We start from the raw sequence: 22,721 nt of genomic DNA on the forward strand, positions 1-22,721 counted from the left end.
CACAACGTCTTACTCCATTCTAGCTTTGAAGGACATTTGGATTGGACCAGTTTGGGGTTGCTTAGAACAGTGCGGCCAGGAATATCCTTGTACCTGCCTTTTCTGAAGATGTGCTCACATTTCTGCAGGGAATATACCCAAGAGTGGAATTGCTGGGTTATGCATTTAACTTTCTAAGAGATTGTCAAACCAGTTCCCACTCCCACCAGCGACAGAGAGAGAGTTCCGAGTGGCCCGGGCCTCCCCAGCCTTTCTCGTTCCAGCCTTCCTGGTGGGCACACAGTGGTGCCACAGTGTGTGTTTCGTTTGCATTTTTCTGATGCCTGGAGAGACTAAACATCTTCTCATCTGTGCACTCTCCTGCGTATAAGTATTAATCATGGCATGTACTCCTTGGATGAATATCTTCAACGTGATGTCTCCTAACAAAGCTCTTAGCCCCTTTAAACTATGAGAACCAGCAGGTGATAGGTGGGTTCAAAAGAAAGAAAATCAATGACGAATCGGAGGGTGCTAACGCCGGAGGGGGAGGAGATGGAGATGTCCCTACAGTGGGTGTTTGAGAATATCCAGGCAGTTCTCATGGGGGTTGACCATGTCTGCACGTCACTGGCTACGCCCCAGGTGCTGTGGGGCAAGGAGAGAGGCGCATGCACCCCGTTCCCCAGGGTGAGCAGCCTGGAGAAATCCTTAGCACCTCCACACCATGGTTCTCTCCCTCTGTTTGTGTCTCTTTTTCTTAAATTTCCTTCCTTCCTCCCTTCCTTTGTCTTTGGCTGCACTGAATCTTTGTTGCTGTGCAGTCTGTCTAGTTGTGGAGAGCGAGGGTTACTTTTCATTACAGTGCACAGGCTTCTTGTTGCGGTGGCTTCTCTCGTTGCGGAGCACAGGCTCTAGGCACGCAAGCTTCAGTAGCTGCAGCACGTGGGCTTCAGCGGTCCATGGTTCTGTTAAACCAGGGACAACAGTTGGACTTCAGCCAAGCAGGTTGCCCCCTCCCCAGCCACACTCTCCCCATGTCTGCTGCCTCTGGGGCCTGCAGACCCGGCTTGCTCCTCCACTCAGCACGCTTGATCCCACCCGCAGCGGGTCTGTGATCTCTGCTCCCACACAGACAGGTTCGCTTCCTCCTCCCCACCCAGCTGAGAAAAGAGAAACCTGATGCTGGGAGATGTCATTACACCAGGGTGTAAGTGGGGAGGTAACTTCCCCAGCGTTCACTATTCACTGTGGGCCCCAGAAAAGGGGGTTCACAGAAGCTCTCCGTGGGCCCTCCTTCCTTCCGTCTTCAGTCCCCCATAGCCCTATTCCCCTCTTACCGCCTTGAGACCTTGTAAGTTGGCCGACATTTCCCTGCACGCTCACAGATCAGGGTGGTCTATGCTCAGAAGTCACCATAAAGTCGAGAGTGTATTCAAGCTCCAGGGTGGGGGGATCCGGCAGAGGGGATGGATGTCGGGGAGTGCCCAGCCCTGGTCAGAGGACTGGTCACAGCAACAGTAGCAGCTTCGGGTGCTCCACACTCCCTTCTGTTTAATCATCTCAGGAACACAACAGAGGGGCCACTGTGATCACCCCATTTTAGAAACGAGGAAGGTGAGGTCCTGAAAGGGCGTCCCTTGTCTGAGGTCCCGGCTGGTGAGTAGCTGCATTGAAATTTGGACCAGGACCTACTGGTTCTATAATAGAACCCCTCCTTGACCCATGCCTGCTGCGGATACCACCATAGTCCCGAGCCCACAGTGTGAGCTGAGTATTAACTGGAAACAAGCACAGTGCCTTGAGAGTAATTTGTGGGGTCTGAGGAGGTCTCTGAACAAATCGCATTTCAGGAGAGGCTAGAAGAGTGTGAGGGAGACAGCTGGGAGAACATTCCAGGGAAAGAGAACTGCTGAGCGAAGAACCCTGGGTGGCAGGGGGTCTGGCGTTGGAGAAAGAGGCCGAAGGGCTAGAGAAGTGGTGGGAAATGAGGCCAGGGAGGTGGCGGGGACTTTGTCCTTTACTCAGAACACGGGGCTCAGCTCTTCTGAGCAGAGGGGGATGGGATCTGACTAGGTGTTCACAGAGTCCCTCTGACTACAGATTCGCGTGGAGTGGGGCCAATGGAGGGTGAAAGATGGGCAAGTTCTGGATACAGTTCTTTGGAGGTAAAGTTAGGATTTCCTGAGGTTCAAGGATAAGTGGTTTCTGATCTGAGCAGCCAAAAGGACAGAGGAGACGAGAGATGGAGGTTTAGGGGAAGATAAGAAGCTGGCTTTGGCCATGTCCAGTAGGGGGTGCCTGGTAGACACTCCATGGAGGTGTGTGGGCAGCTGTATGTACAAGGCTGAAGTCGTGGGGATATGTCCCGCCAGAGATAGAAATGTGGGAGCCATGGTGTCCTAGGTGGTAGAAAAGCTGAGTGTGACTGCCACGGGCTTGGCTCTCTGCAGAAACGTGGTCTCCTGGCATTTTCGGCCCTCCTCCCAGCAGACCAATGCTTCCTGGGCATCTCGGATGCCTCCAAGGAGGAAAAGCATCTCTGGAGGATGAAGCAGATGGACATAGTGGGCAGTGACACCCTCGACTGTGTCCAGTCAGGCTGCTCTCTCTGTGTCCCTGAGTGCCCTGCCTGGCCCTCCACGCCCACCTTCCCCAGCAGGAACATGGGCCCAGAGCCCCCTACGGTTGCAACAAGGGCAGCAGTGTGTGTATGGTGGTGAACTCAGGCTCCAATGGGCCTGGTGGGAAGTTCTGAGTCAGCTGTATGACCTTGGCAATGACCTCATCTCTCCCAGCCTCAGGTCCTTCTGCAGTGGACACCCTAAGTGTCTCTCCTTGCAGGGTGGTTTTGGGATCCAGTGAGATCACACCTGTCCAGCCCCAGCACAGGACCCAGCCCCTCATTAAGAGAATGACGCCTCCAGCTCCCGGAGCGCTTGCTCTGCACTGTTGAGAGCGTTGTCACTGGGGAAGCACAGAGAGGTTGTCAAGGTTGAGGGCATAGGCCTGAAGTTCTGTGTGACCTTGGACCAGTTATTTAACCTTTCTGAGTCTTGATGTTCTCCTTCATCTATTAAACTGGTACTAATGTCCACCTCATAATATCACTGGGTGGTTATAACAAGGTGATGCAGGCAAAACACTTATAGTAATACTGGACACAGAACTTGTGCTTAGTAATAATTATCATTATTTTGAGTATTTTAACTACAGCACTGATCAAAAGTGTGAGCTCTGGGGTTAGACCACCGGGGTTTGGGTCCTCTGTTAACGCCTTGTGCGTTTGTAAGTTTGATAGGTATTAATTAGCCCTCCATTTAGATTGTGTGTATGTATGTATGTTTAACTTTTTATTTTATGTTGGAGTATAGCCAATTAACAGTGTTGTGATAGGAACTTCCCTGGTGGCTCAGTGATAAAGAATCCACCTGCCAGTGCAGGAGACACGGGTTTGATCCCTGATCTGCGAAGATCCCACATGCCAAGAGGTCACTAAAGCCGTGTGCCAAAACTACTGAAGCCCACGCTCTAGAGCCCGTGCTCTATAAGAGAAGTCCCTGCAGTGAGAACCCGACGCACCACAACTAGAGAGTGGGCCCTGCTCGCCGCAGCTGGGTAAAGCCTGCGCGCAGCAATGAAGCGCAGCCAAAAACCATCATTTTTTAAAAAAGGAATGATGATGTGATAGTCGCAGGTGGACAGCAGAGTATTCATTCTCAGCATGTATCCATTCTTCCCAGAGGTGGTGTGTTTTTTTAAGATCTGATGCTCCATTCAGGCACATTGACCAGCCTTGGGAGTTTAGACCAATTTATACCCATAGCAGCCATCATGATTTTAAACCTGTTTCACCTTTGAACCAGCCATTTCCCTTGGAGAATTCTGTCCCAGACACAATTCCACACTTACTCAAAGTTGAATGTAGAGAAAAGGCCACCAAAATGTTAAGAAAAATTGAAAATAACCTGAATATCCATCAGTAGGAAACTGGTTAAATAATTGATGTCCATTCAATGATGGAAAACTCTGCAGCTGTTAAAAATCAGATAACTTCCAGCTCAGTTATGTGAAGGTGTGTCCTGAAGATAAGATACACAGCAAAAAGCAAGTGGCAGTGTATTTATCTGTAAAGTGAGAGTTAAATTGTCAGACAGTGCTTATTATGATTCTACTTCCATTTAACCAAAAAAGTTGTGCAAGGTTAACCAACAAAGGAATGCTACCTACCTTGCATATATAAAGAACCCTGTTCAGGGACTTCCTGGTAGTCCAGTGGTTAAGACTGCATCACCACTGCAGTGAGGGGCGGGGGGGGGAGCGGTTCAGTCCCTGATCAGGGAACTAAGATCCTGTATGCCATGCGATGTGGCCAACAGAAAAAGAAAAAAGAACCCTGCTCACCAGAACGTGGTCAGTTCCATAGAAAAATTTGTAAAGGATATGGACAAATAATTTATAAAATAGAAAATCCAGTTGGCCAAGAAGGATGAAAGTATACTCAACCTCCGTTGAGGGTTGAGGGTTGTTATAATAAGGCTTCACTAAGTTAAGCTATGTAAAGCACTAGCATGGTGCCTGGCACTCAGTAAGTGCTCATTAAATGCCCTGTTCATGAGTGTTGCTAGACCCTAAGACCTGAGTGGATGGGGCTCATGGCAGTGTCATGGTCACAAGCTGAGTAGACAAGCTGGCAGAGGAATGGGACCATCAAAACCACATGTAGCTCCAGATTCTTCAGGTGAAAGCCTGAGTCACTTCTAACCGCTGGTGTGTCTCCTGTTGCACTGCAGAGCCTTTGTGGCATGTGCCCGCCCAGGCCCGGCTCTCAGCCATGGCTGGAAGCAACGGGAGCAAGCACGCCTCCAGGCAGGACGCAGCAGGCAAAGATTCCCCCAACCGGCATTCCAAGGTGAGCCTGGGCCCCGCCCGCCAACCCTGGGGAGCCATGGCTGTGGGAGCCAGCTGCCTGGCCCGCCCGCCCTGGCTGCCGACAGCTGGACGTCTTCACAGCTTCACCTGGGCATGCTCCTCCTCCACCCCCTCCCATTCCAGCAGAGGGGCTAAATGCCTGGTCTGGAATTAGACCCAGCCAGTGGTGCTCCTGGCTCCAGCCCCCACCGTCCATCTCATCTTGAGCAAATCACTCACCCCTTCAAGCCACGATTTCCTCATTCCATCAGCCATGGTGGGAGTCTTCACCAGCTCGGCTGCCCTAACTAAAACACCACAGACTGGGTGTCTGATAAACAGCGGTTACTGATTTCTGCTAGTTCTGGAGGCTGGATGGTCCAAGGTTGAGGCACAGGCAGATTCAGTGTCTGATGAGAACCTGCTTCCTGGTTCATGGACAGCCTTCGCCTCACCTCGTGTGTGAAGGGAGCTCTCTGTGATATCTTTTTTAAGGATATAAATACACATATATATGGACTTTTTAACCCCCTTCATGAGGACTGTATAAACATATATAGGATAAATACATGAAAATACATAGGGATTTGTAATCTCATTCATGAGGACTCCACCCTCATCACTTTCCAAAGGCCCTTCCTCCTAATACCATCCCATCAGAGATTAGAATTCAGTGTATGCATGTTGGGGGACACAGACTGTTCAATCTTTAGCAATAGGTTAACTGTTTCCCAGGTGGCTCAGTGGTAAAGAATCCTCCTGCCAATGCGGGAAACACGAGTTCAATCCCTGGATTGGGAAGATCCCCTGGAGGAGGAAGTGGCACCCCACTCCAATATTCTTTCCTGGAAAATCCCATGAACAGGGGAGGCCGACAGGCTACAGTCCACGGGGTCATGAGAGTCGGACACGACTGAACGACTAAACAACAAACTGCCGTAACAGACGGTCACCAGGTCCCAGTGACCTCACATAATAGAAGTTTATTCCCCTCTAATGTAGCAGTTCAGTGTGGGTGTTCAGCGAGCAGCTTTCTGCAGGATTCAGGAACCCAGGCTCCCTCCCTCTTGTAGCCTCAGGGCACCAGAGCCCTCTTCCGGGCCCCTGCCTCTTTCCAGCAGGTGAGGGAGAGAGGACGTTTTGTGGCTCAGACCTAGACAAATGGCATAAATGACGTCCTCCTGTAATGTTAGATTGGCCAGGATGCTGTCACGTGGCCACACATCACTGCAAGGCGAGCTGGGGGATGTAGTCCTGTGTGCCCGGGAGGAGACTGAGAACTTGGCAGTCTCTTCACATCCGTTCATTCAGTGAGTGAATGATGAGCATGTACCATGGTCCAGGTACTGGGACCCCAGGGATGAAGAGGACAGGTGAGCCCCTGTGCTCACAAGGCTGACTTTCCAATGTGGGCAACAAGCAGTCAGCAGAGAAACAGATTCATTATATAATGGTGAGAACTGATTCTCACTGCAAAAGAAAACGTCCAGTTAAGGGAAAAGAGAGTGTCAGGCACAGCTGCTTTAGGATGAGGTAGTCAGAGAAGGCCTTCAAGGAGGTGACCTGTAAATAAAACCTTGAAGTAAGAGGCAACCCAGGAAAATCATCTGAGGGAAGTGCATTGCAAGCAGAGGAAACAGCAAGTGCAAAGGCCCTGAGAGAACAGTGCACCCAGCGTGCTCAGAACAGCAAGGAGGTCAGTGTGGCTGGAACGGAGTAATCCAGAGAGAGGGAAAAGGAGATAAAGTTAGAGACTGGAACCCAGAGCCAGCTCATGCAGGGCCCCAGGGGCCACGGGGAGGACTCTGGCTTTTCCCGAGCGAGGAGGAGGGTTCTGAGCAGGGAACAGACGTGAATGGACATGAGTGTTCACAGCCTGTCCCTGGCTGCATGTAGGGCACAGCTTGGGGGCCAGGGATGAGGGGAGACAGACGGGAGGAGGCTGCTGCCGTGGTCCAGCGGGAAGCAGTGGCGGACAGGACCAGGGTGGAGTCTTGAAGGGAGGCACGCTGGCAGGTTTGGATCTGTTTTGAAGACACAGGCAACAAGATTTGCTGTTGGACTAGATGTGGGTGTGAGAGCAAAAGCAAGGTCCAGAGTGCCTCCACAGCTCTTGGGTAGGGACAGCTGAACGTACGGAGGTGCCCTTAGGAGACGAGGAAGAGGCGAGTTCAGGAGGGAAGGCAGGAGCTCAGCTCCAGACACACTGAGCTTCGTGCTGGCAGCACGTTACGTAGGCAGTGTCGTTTATCCCTCTGAGCCACCCCATGGAGCAGGGTTATTGTCAGCCCATTTCACAGATGTAGAAACTGAGGCACAGGGAAGTTCAATCAGTGGCCTGAGGTACCAAGGTCAGTAAGTCGGAGAGCCAGAGTTCAAAGCTGTCTGGCTCCAGGGTTCACACTCAGCTGTGAGGCAAACCCCAGTGGGAGGGTAGGTTGCCCCCCACCTGGGGTCTAGGAATAATGACACAGTTTTCCTTCCTTCCAGGGGGAGCCCCAGTACTCCAGTCATTCCAGCAGCAATACCCTCTCCAGCAACGCTTCCAGCAGCCACAGCGATGACCGTTGGTTCGACCCCCTGGACCCCCTGGAGCCAGAGCAAGACCCGCTCTCCAAGGGCGGCTCCAGCGACAGTGGCATCGACACCACCCTCTACACCTCCAGCCCCGGCTGCATGTCTCTGGCCAAGACACCTCGACCGGCCAAGCCGCACAAGCCCCCGGGAAGCATGGGCCTCTGCGGGGGTGGGCGCGAGGCCACCGGGCGGTCTCACCAAGCAGACCGGCGGCGGGAGGTCTCGCCCGCCCCGGGCATCACAGGACAGAACAAGGGCTACCGACCGAAGCTGTACTCCTCAGGCTCCAGCACCCCAACGGGCCTGGCCGGGGGCAGCCGCGACCCATCCAGGCAGTCCAGGTAAGGCTCCGAATCTGGCCCGGGTTCTTCAGGGGTTCTGACCACCTTCCACATCCCCCACGGTCCTGATGGTGGAGCTCCCCTCCCCAGAAGTATGCTCACAGATGGGTGTGCTCACACATTAGTTTGCGTACAGATCTGGGATACCATGGACCACCCCTGGCTACCCATCCACTGGCCTTTAAGGATCTCGGTAGAGGAAGGAAAATCCCTGACTGTCTGTCTCTGGTTCACTCTGACCCTCAGTCTCTTTCCTTTTTCTCTTTCCCAAGACCAGTAGTTTTTATGCCTACTGGGAGTCACACACTCTTTCTATTAGGAGTGCATTTGGCTGAAGGTAACAGAAAACCAGACCCCACAGAGGCTTGAGCAAATAGAGATTTAACAGTTCCCCGTTGAGGAGTCCAGGGAGGGCAGAGCTGGGCTGGTACAGCAGCAGCTCAGGGAGGGCCTTGAGGCCCGGCACCCTGTGTCTTCCTGCTCCGTCGTCATCCTCATACTAGCTGTGACTTCCCGGTCTCCACATGGCTGTGGTGCCCCTAAGAGGCCTGGGGGCAGAGAACAGAGGGAAGATGGCAGCATCCTTGTTGCTCCCTAACTGTGGAAGAAGCAAAAGCTTTCCCAGAACCATGGCCAGGCAGTGTCACCTGGCCATGTTAGCTGCAAGGAAGTCTGGGGAATCTTGGCTTAGCCTTCCAGCCTCCATAGTAAAGGGCAGTGTGGACCCCAGACCACTGGAGGGCTGTTCAACACACATTCCCCTGACCTACTGGGCAGGGCCTGAGAATGTGCATTTGTACAGGGTTCTGTGTCGGTGCTGATGCTGTTGGTCCCCAGACCGTGCTTTGAGAACCTCTGGTAGAGAGGCAGACGGGAGTACGTGAGAACAAGCAGGCATTGACTAACCAACAACCTGGAGTCTACACCACATGGGTGTGTGTGCTCAGTAGCTTCAGTGGTGTCTGACTCTCTGTGACCCCACGTACTGTAGCCCGCCAAGGCTCCTCTGTCCATGAGATTCTCCAGGCAAGAATACTGGAGTGGGTTGCCATGCCCTCCTCCAGGGGATCTTCCTGACCCAGGGATCCAACCCGTGTCTGTTAAGTCTCCTGCGTTGGCAGGCGGGTGCTATACCGCTATCGCCACCTGGGAAGCCCGTGCACCGCATACACTCTGAGAATCTGATGGAAGCCATGAAGTGCCTCCCGTAACAGCCATTCTGTGTCATAGGAGTCGGCCTGATCCAGGGGCCCTCTGAGGTCTGCAGCCCCGGGCAGTGAGTACAGGGCTGCAGCCCCCAGTGTGGACCCCTGAGTGTGTGGATCCACCTTCCCAGGTCCACAGTGTGGACGCCTCCCTTCCCTTCCCTTCCCTTCCCCGACCACACCCGAGCAGGGGCCAGGACCACATTAGGGATCTTCATCTCCCTTGGCTTCCTGACACCTTGGCCCGGGCCCAGACCTGAGCCTCTCTCCGCACAGAACACACGCACCTGGCAGTTGCCTCGGGCCTCCTTGACCACAGCGCCCACTGGACCTGGGTCTTGGTCTGTGTAGAGATGTCTGGGTTTTTTTTTTAAAGGTGAAGCAGTACTTCTCTGGTGGTTCAGTGGTTAAGACTGCTTCAAATGCAAGGGTTGGATCCCTGGTCAGGGAACTAGATCCCATGGGCCACAAGACATGGTCAAAAAAAAAATATTTTTTAAAAAGGTAGAGCAAAAATCTCCCTCAAAGTTCTTAGTGTGATGGTGCAAAGTCCTTTAGTCCAGTCTAGTCCATTCAGAATGTTTGAGTGCTGCTCGCTACCTCCTTGAGGGATCGCATGACCTCGCAGTGGTCTTACCAAACTCGGATTCTGCTGCTTGTCACTCGAAAGCCAGTATTTGAGAGACTGGCGTTGGCTGGAAAGAAAAATATACCATAGTCTGAGGGTCCTGGAGCTTAGTGATTCAAGTATAACTAGATTCTAAGACCCAGGGTCTACTGACACTGACCGATTTGGAAACCTCCGTGTTTGGGAGTGCTCGCGTGTTAGTGCTGTCCCTCACCCTGGCCTCAGCCCTCCTGGAGTCGGGAGCCAGGAGAAAGGTGAGTGTGGAGAGGCAGGGTCTCCCGGAGACTTAAGTCTCTGTCACAGTCTGCCTCACTAGACAGATCTCTTTTTTTTTTTAATTTATTTATTTACTGGCTGTGTCAGGTCTTAGTCACAGCACACAGTATGTTTCGTTGAGGTCCTCGGGCTCCAGAGTGCTTGAGCTCTGCAGTTGAGGCAGACGCGCTCAGTAGTAGAGTGGCACACGGGCTTAGTTGCTCCTCGACATGTGGGAGCTTAGTTCCCAGACCAGGGGTCGAACCCACATCTCCTGCATTGCAAGGCAGAATCTTAATCGCTGGACTACCAGGGAAGTCCTTAGATAGATAGATCTGAATCATTTGAGCTCACGGGCTCTTTTGAATAGCTCCTTCATTCATTTATCTACCCATTCTTTTCATTCACAAATATCTCTCAGGGACTTGTTTTGTCCCAGATTCTAGGCTGAGAGCTGAGGAGAAGGAACACGCAAATTCAGATGAGACGCCTTGCCCTCCCCTTACCCACCATCCACTGAGGGAGACAGACTAGAATCAGGTCATCATTGAAACACGTCTCTAAGGGCACCCACCAAAAGGGACTCGCTGCCATGGGGTGCCCAGGTCTCCCCTGCTGGGCACAGGCCTGTAGTAGTAAAGCTGAGTAGCTGAAGGGTTTTGGAATGTGTGCTATAAAAGCAGCGGTGCTGCGGAGTAGACCGTGGCTGAGGCAGGAGGAGTGGGTATAAAATTACCCTGTGTCTGAGAGAAGGATTTGCTGAACCCAGAAATGAAGGGAGTAAAATGGGAGAGGCACTGCTTCAAAAGAGGGCCCTGTGGTTGGGAGCTTTAATTTGCATGCAGACAATTGATGCTAATTGCAAATCATTCTTATCTACTCATTAAAGCTGCTTCCTGAAGTTTTCTCCTAGGCAACCAGGCTTTAGTATGGAGCAGCTTTTTCCAAAATGGGATGCTCAAGGTAATTTGGGTGGTGCGAGGAGGAAAATGTTTTATTTTAAATGGATATTAGGAAAAGTGTTATCAACCCATCCCCTGATTTTACAGATACTGTCTTGGACAAGTTAAGGAAAATTAATTGATTTAAAGAAATAAACATATTTACAGTCGATGAGAGTGTGGACTCCAGAGTCAGCCCACTAGGGTTTGAGCCCTACCTCTGCCTTGTCTTGGCTGTGTGGCCTTGGACAAATGACTGAACCTCTCTGGGCCTCAGTTTCCTCATCTGTACAATGGGGGCCTAGTCACTGTCCCTAACTAAGGCCATGTCAATGTCCCTAGCTGAGACCCTGATGCTATCATTAAGGTCCTGACACTGTCCCTAACTAAGGACCTGAGCTATTTCTAACTAATGTCCCAAACTGTCCCTAACTAAAGCTTGACCCTCTCACTAATAGCCTGAAGCTGTCCCTAACCAAGGCCCTGAGTCTATCCCTAAGACCCTGAGTGCGTGCTCAATTGCTAAGTCGTATCCAACTCTGCAACCCCATGGACTATAGTTCACCAGGCTCCTCTATCCATGGGATTCTCCAGGCAGGAATACTGGAGTAGCTGGCCATTCGCTTCTTCAGGGGAATCTTCCCGACCCAGGGATTGAACCCACGTCTCCTGCATTGGCAGGCAGATTCTTTACCACTGAGACACCTGGGAAGTCCAACTGAGGTCCTGACTGTCCCTAAAGCCCTGAGGCTGTCACAAACTCAAAGCCTGACTGTCCTGACAACCTGAGCATCAGCATCTATTTAGGGACAGAGCCCTTAGTGTTCACAGTCAATGTGGGTGGCAGATCCACCTCCAGTGACAGCCCATAGTGGCCAGGCCAGGGTGAGGGAAGCCGTCGGGGTGTGGCAGCCCAGAGGAGGGGCCCGACTCAGTGTGGGGGGAGCTTCCCTGGAGAAAAGAGGCTGAGCTCCTGGGAATAAGGAGGGCAGAGTGTTCCAGACAGAGAGGGTGTGCGGTCCCACTCACCCCGCTGTCCCTCCCACCGTCTTCCCAGAGGGTCGCTGAGCACCTGTGCTCAAGGGGCCCACATGTGCCTCTGACTGCCGCTGGCCTCACACTGCCCCTCGCTCGGGGCAGCTCTGTGCTTCTGCTGTCATAGGTCCATTCCCTGGGGCAGGGCCAGAATGACACCCTACTGCCCAGTTGGCTCCCCGCAGGCAGGCACGAGCACTCCGTGGCTGCCCTTGTGTCTCCTTCTGGGGCCTTTGTAGCCCAGCACTTCTTGCTCATTCATGTAGCAGGCACCAAGTGTATGCACTGCTCTCTGCCTCAAACAGGTTCCCTAGCTCTCCTGGAACAGGGTGCTGGGGGAGACAGCAGGCAAATAATTACAAAAGCAGTGAATGAATTATGCTAGGGGAGTGCCTGCAGGGCAAACTTCCTGGGATCTTAGGGGATGTGATGCATGGCTGGAGGGGTGTCTGATCTAACGGGATGGGTGGGGTGGCGGGAAGGGATAATTTCCCTGAGGAGGAGTCATTTCTACCAAGGACCAGAGGGTTAAGGAGGAAGGAGCAGGTAAAGTGGCTTCTGGGGAACTGATGATTTCATCTTGATGCAGTTATGTGGGCGTTTGCTTTGTAACTGTTGGTTAAATTGTACATATATGTTTTGTACACTTTGCTATATGTGGGCTATTTTACAAATTTTTTTAAGAGAAAATGGAAAGATGGTGTATGGAGAAAGTGTCCCTATGCAGAAATAGCAAGTGCAAAGGCCCTGGGGTGGGAAGGAGGGTGGGTGCCGGCCGGTCACAGACCCCTTGGCTCAAAGATGGAAATTGGGAGGGCCCCTGATGGGAACCTGAGGAGCTTGGCAGGGACCAGACCATGCAAGGCCCTGTCAGCTACAGCATAGAGTTTGGACTTAGTCCTAAGAGCTGTGGGCAGCAAGGAAGTGTTTCAGCAGAAAGGATGATACAGGCAGATAGATGTTTTGAAAGATGGTGCTGGAGGCAGGATTGGAGAAGCGTCAGGGATGGGTCTGAGGCTGAGACATCGGTGAGAAGGGAGGAAGGAGGCCTGGGCCAATGGGCAGAGCAGCTGTGGGTGTGTCAGCAGTGGTTCTGTCAGGACGTAAGGAGGGAGGAGACAAAGGTCCAGGACGGTGCTGGCGACTGCTCATGTCAGGAGGCTACTGCAGATGGGGGTCTTGAGATTCGTGAGAGAGTAGAGGAGACTGGGGCCAAGCAGTCCCAAGAGGAATGTTACCCTTTTCTGGTTGTGCTGGGTCTTCACTGCGGCATGCAGGCTCTTTGTTATAGCTCGCGGGGTTTCTCTAGCTGTGGTGCGTGGACTCTCCAGTTGTGGCACACGGGCTCTAGAGCACGTGGACTCAGTAGTTGTGGCACGTGGGCTTGGTTGCCCCATGGCATGTGGGATGTTAGTTCCCCAGCCAGGGATCAAACCCATGTCCCCTGCATTGGAAAGCAGATTCTTAACCACTGGCCCACCAGGGAAGTCCCCAGGAATGTTATTCTTATGTTTATTGTTGTTTAGCCTCTGAGTCATGTCTGACTCTATGGACTGTAGCCCACCAGGCTTCTCTGTCCATGGGATTCTCCAGGCAAGAATATTGGAGTGGGTTGCCATTTCCTTCTCCAGGGGATCTTCCTGACCCAGAGATAGAACCTGTTTCCTGCATTGTCAGGCAGATTCTTAACCACTGAACCGCATGGGAAATCCCTGTTCTTACGTTTACTGACCCTAAAGCACCTACTGTGTGCCAGGTACCGTTCCAAACACAATGGACAAAGTCGAGTCCCTCTTTTGTGGAACTGACACTCTCCTGGAGAGAAAGCAAGGCAGACAGACAGCTGAGCAGCCATGTTAATATGCCAGGTGGGATATGGTCTGGGAAGAAAACCCAGCTAGGCAGAGGTCCTGGAAGGCCTCTTGGAGGAGGTGATATTTTGCAGGAAGCATGGAAGTGATCCAGGCAGGGGAAATAGCAGATGCCGAGTCCCTGAAGGTAAACTCATTTGCGGTGTTCTAGAGATGCTCTGCTGGCCAGACAGGCTGAATGGGAGAATGGCAGGAGGTCTTATTTGCACGGCGGGCACGGACCCAGCTCAGGCAGGCTTACCAACCATGGTCAGATGCTGGATTTTGGTTCTGAGAGACATGGGAGCCACAGAACATAATCTGACTTGTGTTTTAAGATCACGGTGGGCTCCTCGGGGGAACGTGGGCTGTCTCAGGGGTAGTAGGGATTGAGTTTGCCAGCACAACTCAAGGACTGACTGACTGCCAGGGAAGGGAAGGGCCCCGCCATGCCCAAACCCCCCACCCACTCCCTCCGCGCGCTCCAGCCCTCCCGTGGAAACCGCTGCAGCCTGTAGCAGCTTGTGCCCGTGGATAATTCCAATGACTTCACAGACTCTCCCCTCAGACATTCGTCATGGGAGCCCGGCTTCCAGGCACGGGGCCAGGCGCCAGTGCCTGCTGCGGGCACGCCAGTGGGCTGAGCGATCCCAGGCGGGCAGCCACCTGGCCCCCCGCCCTCTCTCAAGGCAGCACACGCTCCAGAGCCCCCTGGGTTTCCAGAGCAATTTGTCGGCGCTGTTTAGAGGCGATGAGCGGCTCTCGGTTCCACGTGGAGCTGACACGGCCAGGCATTCCTGGGCGGGCAGGCAGGCAGGAAGCCCGCGGCCCTGCTTCCGCAGGCAGGGCCCTTGTCTCCAGGATCCCCTCCTGGGGGCACAGCCCTGAAAGGTAACATGAGGCCCTCAGGGTCCACTGGGCCCCACCCCGCCCATGTAGGCTGGGAAGCCAGGGTTAAGGGGAGACACCTACTCAGAGAGTCACTGTCAGCTTGGGAAGAGGAACTCAGGCCATCTCCAGAAACTCCAGGGAAGGAGGATACCAAGCAGAGATCATGGGGCAGGGCAAGGGGAGTGCAAAGGCCCTGAGGTGGAAGTGTGTCTGTTGTGTTTGAGGAACAGTATCCATGTGACCAGAGCAGAATGAGTGAGAGGGGGAGTGGGAGTTGGCTGAGGGCAGAGAGGGGTCAGCCCAGATGGTGTGGGGCCCTGTGGACCAGGGAGGACTCTGACCCTGAGCTGAGGAGAGTGGTGATGGCTCTCACCCTCCGGCTGGGTTTGGGGGTGAGGGCAGGAGGAGGCCACTGTGGGGATACCTAGGCACTGTGGTTGGAGGTGGGGTGAAGGAGGTGGCTGGTGGCGGTTGGAGTCCCCATTGATTTTGTGACATGGAGTTTTTGCCCCATATTGTCACTCCTTCCACTTCCTGAAGACCTGATGTTCTTGCTCCCAGGCTGAAGGGCAGAATGTTGCCACGTGTGGCTCCTACACTGAGCCTGATCATTCCAGCCATGTGCAGGGACTGATTTGGCTCTCAAGCCCCTGCCAGACACCAAGCAGAAAAGGCCCCACAGAGGCCCCCCTGGGGGTATCTGGTGAGCAGCATTTCCCAGGCTCTGGCCTCTGACTGCCTGTGTCCAGGTCACAACTCCACCACTAACCAGCTGCGTGGTCTCCACCAGGCTCCTTAGTTTCTCTGAGGCTCAGTTTCCTCATCTGTAAAATGGAGGTGAAGGTAGACTCTGTGGTCCAAGCTGCAAGGATACACCCACACCATGGGTTTGAAGCAGCCAGCACAGGGCCTGAGACAGAGCTGGTCCAAATACACCTGCGGCTGCTAGGTTCGGTTTTCACGTGTTATGTGTTTTTCATGACTACCATTGTCATCGAAAGTACAGGTTGGTGGTTAAACAGAACGCCTCTTGAGCCAGACTGCCTGGCTTTGTATCCTGGTGCTGTCCTCAACCAGTTGTGAAATTTGGGGCATTATTTAAAAAAAAAATCTCTCTGGGCCTCAGTTTCCCCACTTGGAACATAGGGAGAGTGGTACTTCCTGCCTCATGGGATTGCTGGGCAACCGAATGAAGTGATGCCTCTGAGATGCTTGGAGCAGGGCCTGGCTGTGTGCATGGGCTCAGTGCCGGCCGCTGCCCTTCCTGCCACCTGCTCCGCCAGTGCTCTTCCTCCCAAAGGCAAAGGCAGGACTCCCCCGGTGATCTGGTGGTTAAGAATCCACCTGCCAATGCAGGGGACAAGGGTTCTGTCCCTGGTCTCAAAGGATTCCACGTGCTGTGAGGCAACTAAGCTCGTGCTCCGCAGCTACTGAGCCCCCAACGCTAGAGCCTGTGAGCCTCAAGCACGGAAACCCGAGCACTCTAGAGCCCGTGCTGTACAAGAGAAGCCACCGCAACTAGAGAGTAGCCCCCACTCACCGAAGTTAGAGAAAACCTATGGCAGCAAAGACCCAGTGAAGCCAAAAAACTAATAATAAGGCAGGGGCACAGCTCCCTTTGTGCCTGTTGCCCGCCCGGGGCCACCCATCAGCCTCCCCAGGGATGAACAGACCAGAGCATGGCGCACTCCCAGGCAGCTGTGCGCTTTCTTCATTCAGCCTACAGTTTTTCTGCTTTCACTCCAACAAAAGCTTAACTGCTCCCCCTGAGATACAGCACAGGTAACGGCCCAGCCTCTCTGGGGAAAGGTGGGGTGAGAGTACAGAGCAGAATGTCCCCTCCGCAGCCCTGGCTGAGCCCGAAGCCTGGGCATTTAGCCCCTGGACACACCACATCCCTGTGTATCTGCAGCTCCAAGAGCACATTCCAGTGCCCAGGCCTACCCTGAGCACTTTGTGCAGATATGATCTCGTGAGGCAAGTGTGTCGTTGCCTTGATTCTCAGAGGAGGAAACTGAGGCTTGTCGAGAGGAAGGGGCTCCAGCAAAGATCACAGCATGTCAGTCGGTGCTGGGCTTGGACCCCAGATCAAGTAAGCAGCATGGTCCATGTTCTCAGCATGGTTCTCAGGCAGTGCTGCTGCCTCGTTTTTCAAGCTGAGGCTCGGGGAGGGCACCTGGCCTTGCAGGTGCTTCAGAGAAAAGGTGTATTCACTCTGTTGATTGGTGGCGTAAGAACTCTACCCTGTACTTGGCACCTGGCGCAGCTCATGGTCCAAGGGGGAGTGAGAAGGGGCGCCCATCTGAGCGGGCCGGGTCGAGATGCACAGCATATTCAGGATAGTTCTTTGTGGCCCTGCTGTGTGTGGGGGGCGCCCGTTCATGCCTGAGGCTGGTAGAGGTTGAAAGCAGGGACAGTCGTGGGAATGCCTTTTGGCTCTAAGCAACAAGTCCCAGCTCAATTGGAGGAAGTCTGTTACCTCTGAGAACATGAAGTCCCACGCTAGGGAGGGCCCCATGATTGGGGAATTTACTGACTCAAGGACTCAGGTTTTTTCCCTTTCTTTGTTCTGTTTCCATCGGCCTGCAGACTGGCTCCCCTCACAGTCTCAAAGTGACTATCCAGATAGTCACTGTGTCAAGTGGAAGAAGAGGGGACGTTTACTACAAGTGGTCTTTGTTAGTTTCCCAGTGAAGAAACCTTCCCCAGAAGTCACCTAGCAGACAGTCCACACACGCACCTGATGCTTCACTGTCCACAAATAGATCACAGACCTACCCCTGACCCGTCCCAGACAGGTGGCATCCAGCATTTGGGATTGTGCCCTGGGCTGGGTGCCAGGTCACCTTCCTCAAGGATGAGTAAAACCAGCCTTCATTTACAAGGTGACGGGGAGTAGGATGACACCCAGTGCCTGCCACAGGCTGAGGGAGCAAGCCCATCCCAAATGGGGCAATGGATGGAGCCAGCTGGCAGACACAGAGAAAGGGGTGTTCTTTTTCTCTTCCCTTGATGATGATTATTTATTTTGGCCATGCTGGGTCTTTGTTGCAGCACACAGGCTTTCTCTAGTTGTGGAATGGGGCAGGGGCTCTCTAGTTGCAGCATGTGGGCTTCTCATTGCAGAGCATGGGCTTAGTTGCCCTGTGGCAACTAACCCCAACCGGGGTTTGATCCCCAACTGGGGATCAAACCTGCGTCCCCTGCACTGGGGGGCAGATTCTTAACCACTGGACCCAGTCTTCCTTTTGTTTCTTTATCATCTCGTTTGTTTTTTCCAGCTCATAAAAGCTGAACATGCCTGATGACAGGATAGAGAAATATGTACTGTAGAAATATAAAAGTTAGGGTAAAACCAGTTAGGATATATTCATAGAGTGGACCACCTGCAGCCATTGAAGGGAGAGGGTTTTGTGTGGACTGACATGGAGAGAACTCCAGGGCATCGTGTTAAGGTCAAAGCCAGGTGCAGAGCAAGCTCATGATAGGCTGCCATTTATGTTAAAAAGGAAAATTGGGAGGCTACACACACTGGGCTCTCTGTTGAAGAAGAAGAAAGGAGAAAAGTCAAGGTTGCCTCAAAGAAGGAGACTGAGCTGTTAGACAGCATTTTCATTTCTGCCCTGTGCTGTGTATGTGGTTTCATCTCCCCTGTCATTACTGCCTCCAGAGATAATCAGTGTGCACTCCTCCAGAGATTTTTCTCCAAATCTGCACCAGCCCAGGTCTATCACACATATTTTGACAGTTACCCAAAACAGGAAAAGCATTTTACATTACACCCCAGAGTGGACATCCTCAGTAAAGTTTCACAAAACCACTTACCCTTATCTCAAATGAGGTACACTGAGGTTTTTTATTCCAGTCTGTTTCTCCCCACCCCCTACCCCAAATAACAGTCAAGATCTAGTAAATTGATTTCATGGCCCACAGTTGGGGAAAAAACTACACACTTCCTTTTCATAAAAAAAAAGACACCCCCCCAAAAAAAAGCCCAATAAACATTTGACAACATATGTACATTTAAAAAAAGAAAAAGCACGCTTTGCATGATGCCTTGTTTCCACTTCCTGTAGCTCAGGCATCTGTCTTCATCCATAGACAGAAGTTGACCTCATTCTTCACACTAGCTGCATAGTTTTTGATCATATGGATATGCTTGGACTGATCTAAGAATTCAGGCCATGTCCAGCTTTTTCTTATTTACACACAGCATTGCAGTGACCTTCCTTGTACGTGCCTGCGTGTCCTTGTGCAGGCTTTTCTGTGGCGTGGATTTCTGGGAGATCAGACGCTAGACTGACACTACTCACATCTTTCAGTTCAGCTCAGACAGTGTCTCCTCCTTGGGGAAGCCCTTGTGACCTCCCCAGATAAAGTCCGATCCTGATGTTACATGCTCCGTGACTCCCTGGACAACCCCTCACCAGTGCACAACCTTGGACCTGTTGACAGATGTTGCTAAATTATAGAAAATCTTTATAAGTCAGTCAGAGCTTGCATTTGAAAATCCATTCTGACAGTCCGCCTTAGGATTGGGATGTTTCAGTATTCACATTTAATGACGTTCCTGATGATAATTAGATTTGCATTTGCCATTTTGCACTTTGTTTTCTCTGTTTACTGTCTTTCTCCTTTGTCCTTCCTTTACTTTTGCCTTTTGTGTTAAATTAGTTTTAGTACACCATTTGGATTCCTCTTAACTTTAATTATAGTATGCATCTTATCAATGTATTTCAGATTAGTGCTGACTGAATACCAACAAAATATAGAAACTTTCCTCCAGTAAAGCCCCATTCCTTTCCCTCTCCTTCATGCTATTACTGCCATACATTCTACATCCATATATGTTATAAACCAAACAATATAGTGTTATGATTGCCTTGTACAGTCTTACATGTAACTTTAGAAGTTAGAGAAGAAATAAGAAAACCTAAATATTCTACACTCCTGCTCAGTTGTGTCCAGCTCTTTGTGACCCCATGTCTATAGCCCACCGGGCTCCTCTGTCCATGGGATTTTCCATGCAAGAGTACTGGAGTGAGTTGCCATTTCCTTCTCCAAAATACTCTATGAAGTCTTTTATTTTAACCCATTCTTACCATCTTGGACCCTTCACTTCTCTATGTGAATTCAGGTCATCACCTTCAGTCATTTCCTTTCAGCCCAAGGAACTTTTACTTATTAGGCAGATGTGCTAGCAATGAATTCTCTGAGTCTGTTTATCTGGGGACATCTTTATTTTGCCTTCATCTATGAAGGATAGTTTTGCTGGACATAGAAGTCTTGGTTGATGGTTTTTTCTCTCAGCACCTTGAAAATACCACCCCATTCTCAGTAACCCACTCGAGTATCCTTGCCTGGAAAATCTCATGAACACAGGAGCCTGGTGGGCTGCAGTCCATGGGGTCGCAAAGAGTGGGGCACGACTGAGCAAATAACACACAGCCATTGATTCAAATGATAGGTCAGCAGTTGATTGTATTGATTTCCTCTGTATATGATGAATCTTTTTCTCTTGGTGCTTTCAGAGGTTTTATCTTAGTGCTTGACTTTCACTCATTTTTCTGGATGAAGTCTTTGTGTTTATCCTGGTGGAGATTTGTTGAGTTTTTCAGATGTGTAGATGAATGTTTTTTTATCCAGTTTGAGAAGCTTTTAGCCATTATTCCTCCAAACCTTTCTTCTGCCCCTTTTTCTCTTCTCCTTCTGGAACTCTCAGTGAAGTTCTACAGTGGCAGAACTTGCTTGTTCATTGAGCTGGGCAGGGGGATGGGAGGAGCCCCAGGCTAAAACATCAGATTCCCTCTGTTCTTACCCTGAAGTTCAGTTTTTCAAGAAAATAAGCAATACTTGGATTGTTGCATGTCCTCGGTCAATTTCCAGAGTGCTGAAATGGTTGTTTTTGTTGATTTTGTGCTTGGTGGGGAGAGAATTTGCCAGTCTTCTCATTCATCCGTAGTCAGAAGTCCCACCCTTTAATTTTGCTGAATTGACCCTCAGTAAGCTTTTATTAACTTGCACTCCAAGGACATTAATTTTCCCATTAAAGACCTCTTACTTGAAGTGGAATTAGAATTTTATTTTAAAGTTTTAAAAGCTGATTTGCTTCAGTGGGGTCAGCAGTTGGGTCCCCAAGAGTTGGGTCCTAATTAACCACATGAGGTTCATTGTAGCATTAACTCCACAGGAATCCAGCATTTGGAATATCGAGCTGTGGTTTTAGATTAGATCAACTGGAGTGGTGTCTGATGTGTATTAGTGCTCAAAAAATCTTTGAGTGAAGATACTATGTGGCAAGGCATACGTTTAACAAAATAAGTTACAGAACAATTTATTAGCACAGTCTCAGTTATATGAAAACATAATTCTCGCACCCTTCCAAAAAAAAGGCTCCTGTTTTCCAGTTGTATACACATTTTTCTTTTTGTCTGTTTTTCTTTTTCTTTCTTCTTTTTTTTTTTTTAAGCCGTGCTGTGCTGCTTGTGGGATTTTAGTTCCCTGGCCAGGGATCGAACCCAGGCCCCCAGCAGTGAAAGTGAGTCCTAACCATGGACCACCAGGGAATTCCAAACATGTGTGTTTTAACCATAGGAAAGGGTTAAGAAAGAAATACAGTGAACTGTAAACCGTGGTTACCTCCAGAGATGGGTCGGCAGGCCCCCCACTTTCAGCTGTGTAGGCTGTGCTCAGGATACAAGGAATCTCCAGGGGGGTGGGCAATCATCCGCCCACAGAGGGTGACTTTTTTAGATACCCATAGAGGTATCAACTGTGCTAGGAGGACATCGCTGGGAGGGGATGGGGGCTGTGAAGGGAGCATTACCTTTTCTCCACGTAGACATCTATGTATTAGAATTTTCGCGGCAGTATCTCTCCTGTGTGAATGAACTTCTTTATTGTTTGTTTCCCAAGAGTAAACTTAAACAGATTGACTTTTCAAAACGTGGGACGGAGTTGTTTTACTTTTCGAATTTTTACATTACAGCGATATGAGCTCAAGGGCCGGCTACCCCGCTCAGGTTCACAAGACAGCCAGCACCGAGACCCCGCGGCCCTCACAGCTGGCCCAGGCCAGCGCTTTCCAGCTCTCCACCTCTGTCCCCAAGTCCTTCTTCTCCAAGCAGCCCGTGCGCAGCAAGCACCCCACGGGGTGGAAGAGGACAGACGAGCCCCCTCCACGGCCACTCCCCTTCACTGACCCAAAGAAGTAAGTGCCTGGGCACCTGGTAAGGCACTCCTAGAGCCAAGCTTGGCATCTCGGGGCAGGGGGGAGGGTGACCCCTTGCTCCCTCATATGTCAGTCACCATGCCAGTCTACACACTGGAAATACAACCGCGCACAGGCCAACAGGGTCCCTGCCCTCCAGGGGGCCATGCTGGTTGGGGAAACGGACAGCAAATAGGGTGACTAAGAAAAGTGTGCAGAGTCAGATGGTGGCGAGCCTTGTGACACATCTGGATGAAGAACGTTTCAGAGGGAACAGCAACTGACAGAGCCTGAGGCAGGAGCAGGCTTGGTCTGCGGGGGGAAGGCCAGTGTGGCTGGGGGGAATGCCAGTGTGGCTGGGACCATGTGAGCACGTGAGGTCAGAGAGGCAGTGAGCACAGACCATGGAGGGTTCTGTGGGCCCCAGGTAAGGGCCCGGGCGTCTGCTGTAATTCAGGGGGAACCGCAGAAGGGTCTGGAACAGAGGGGGACAGACCTAAGTTGGGTATTCACAGGGCCCCTGTGGCTGCATGTGGAGCATGGTCTGCAAGGGACCAGGAGACAGGGGTCACTGGTGTGATGGTCCAGGCAGCACACAAGAGGCCTGGGGTGGGATGGAGGCTGAGGAGGAAGAAGGAGGCAGCTTTGGGATAGATTCTCTGAAACGGGAGCCAGCAGGTGCCACTGGCAGATCGGATGTGGTGTGAGAGAAAGAGCGAGGTGGAAGGTGATACCAGGTCTTTCAGCCTGGAGGATGGGCAGACTCTTCTTGAGCTGAGATGGGGACTGAGTGGGGAGTAGGCTCAGGGCTGGAACTGTAGAGTGAACTGTAAACCGTGGTTCCCTCCGAGTGGGGAGCTCCGGACCTCAGGCCTGGACGGGTCACCCTTTTTTATTT

General features: G+C 51.7%; 1 protein-coding gene across 12 annotated transcripts in view; it reads left to right on the plus strand.

Moving 5' to 3' along the window:
• The window catches only part of SIPA1L3 (signal induced proliferation associated 1 like 3), a 254,721-nt gene that overhangs the window by 203,929 nt on the left and 28,071 nt on the right, over positions 1-22,721 (plus strand). For all 12 annotated transcript variants that reach the window (XM_044932263.2, XM_044932264.2, XM_025269033.3 and 9 more), the window contains 3 exons: positions 4,773-4,891; positions 7,381-7,808; positions 21,602-21,823. In XM_044932263.2, coding sequence (XP_044788198.2) covers positions 4,773-4,891; positions 7,381-7,808; positions 21,602-21,823 — 769 coding nt within the window. The remainder of the gene's footprint in view (positions 1-4,772; positions 4,892-7,380; positions 7,809-21,601; positions 21,824-22,721) is intronic.

The sequence above is a fragment of the Bubalus bubalis genome, chromosome 18, assembly GCF_019923935.1.
Source record: "Bubalus bubalis isolate 160015118507 breed Murrah chromosome 18, NDDB_SH_1, whole genome shotgun sequence".
NCBI classification, from domain to species: domain Eukaryota; kingdom Metazoa; phylum Chordata; class Mammalia; order Artiodactyla; family Bovidae; genus Bubalus; species Bubalus bubalis.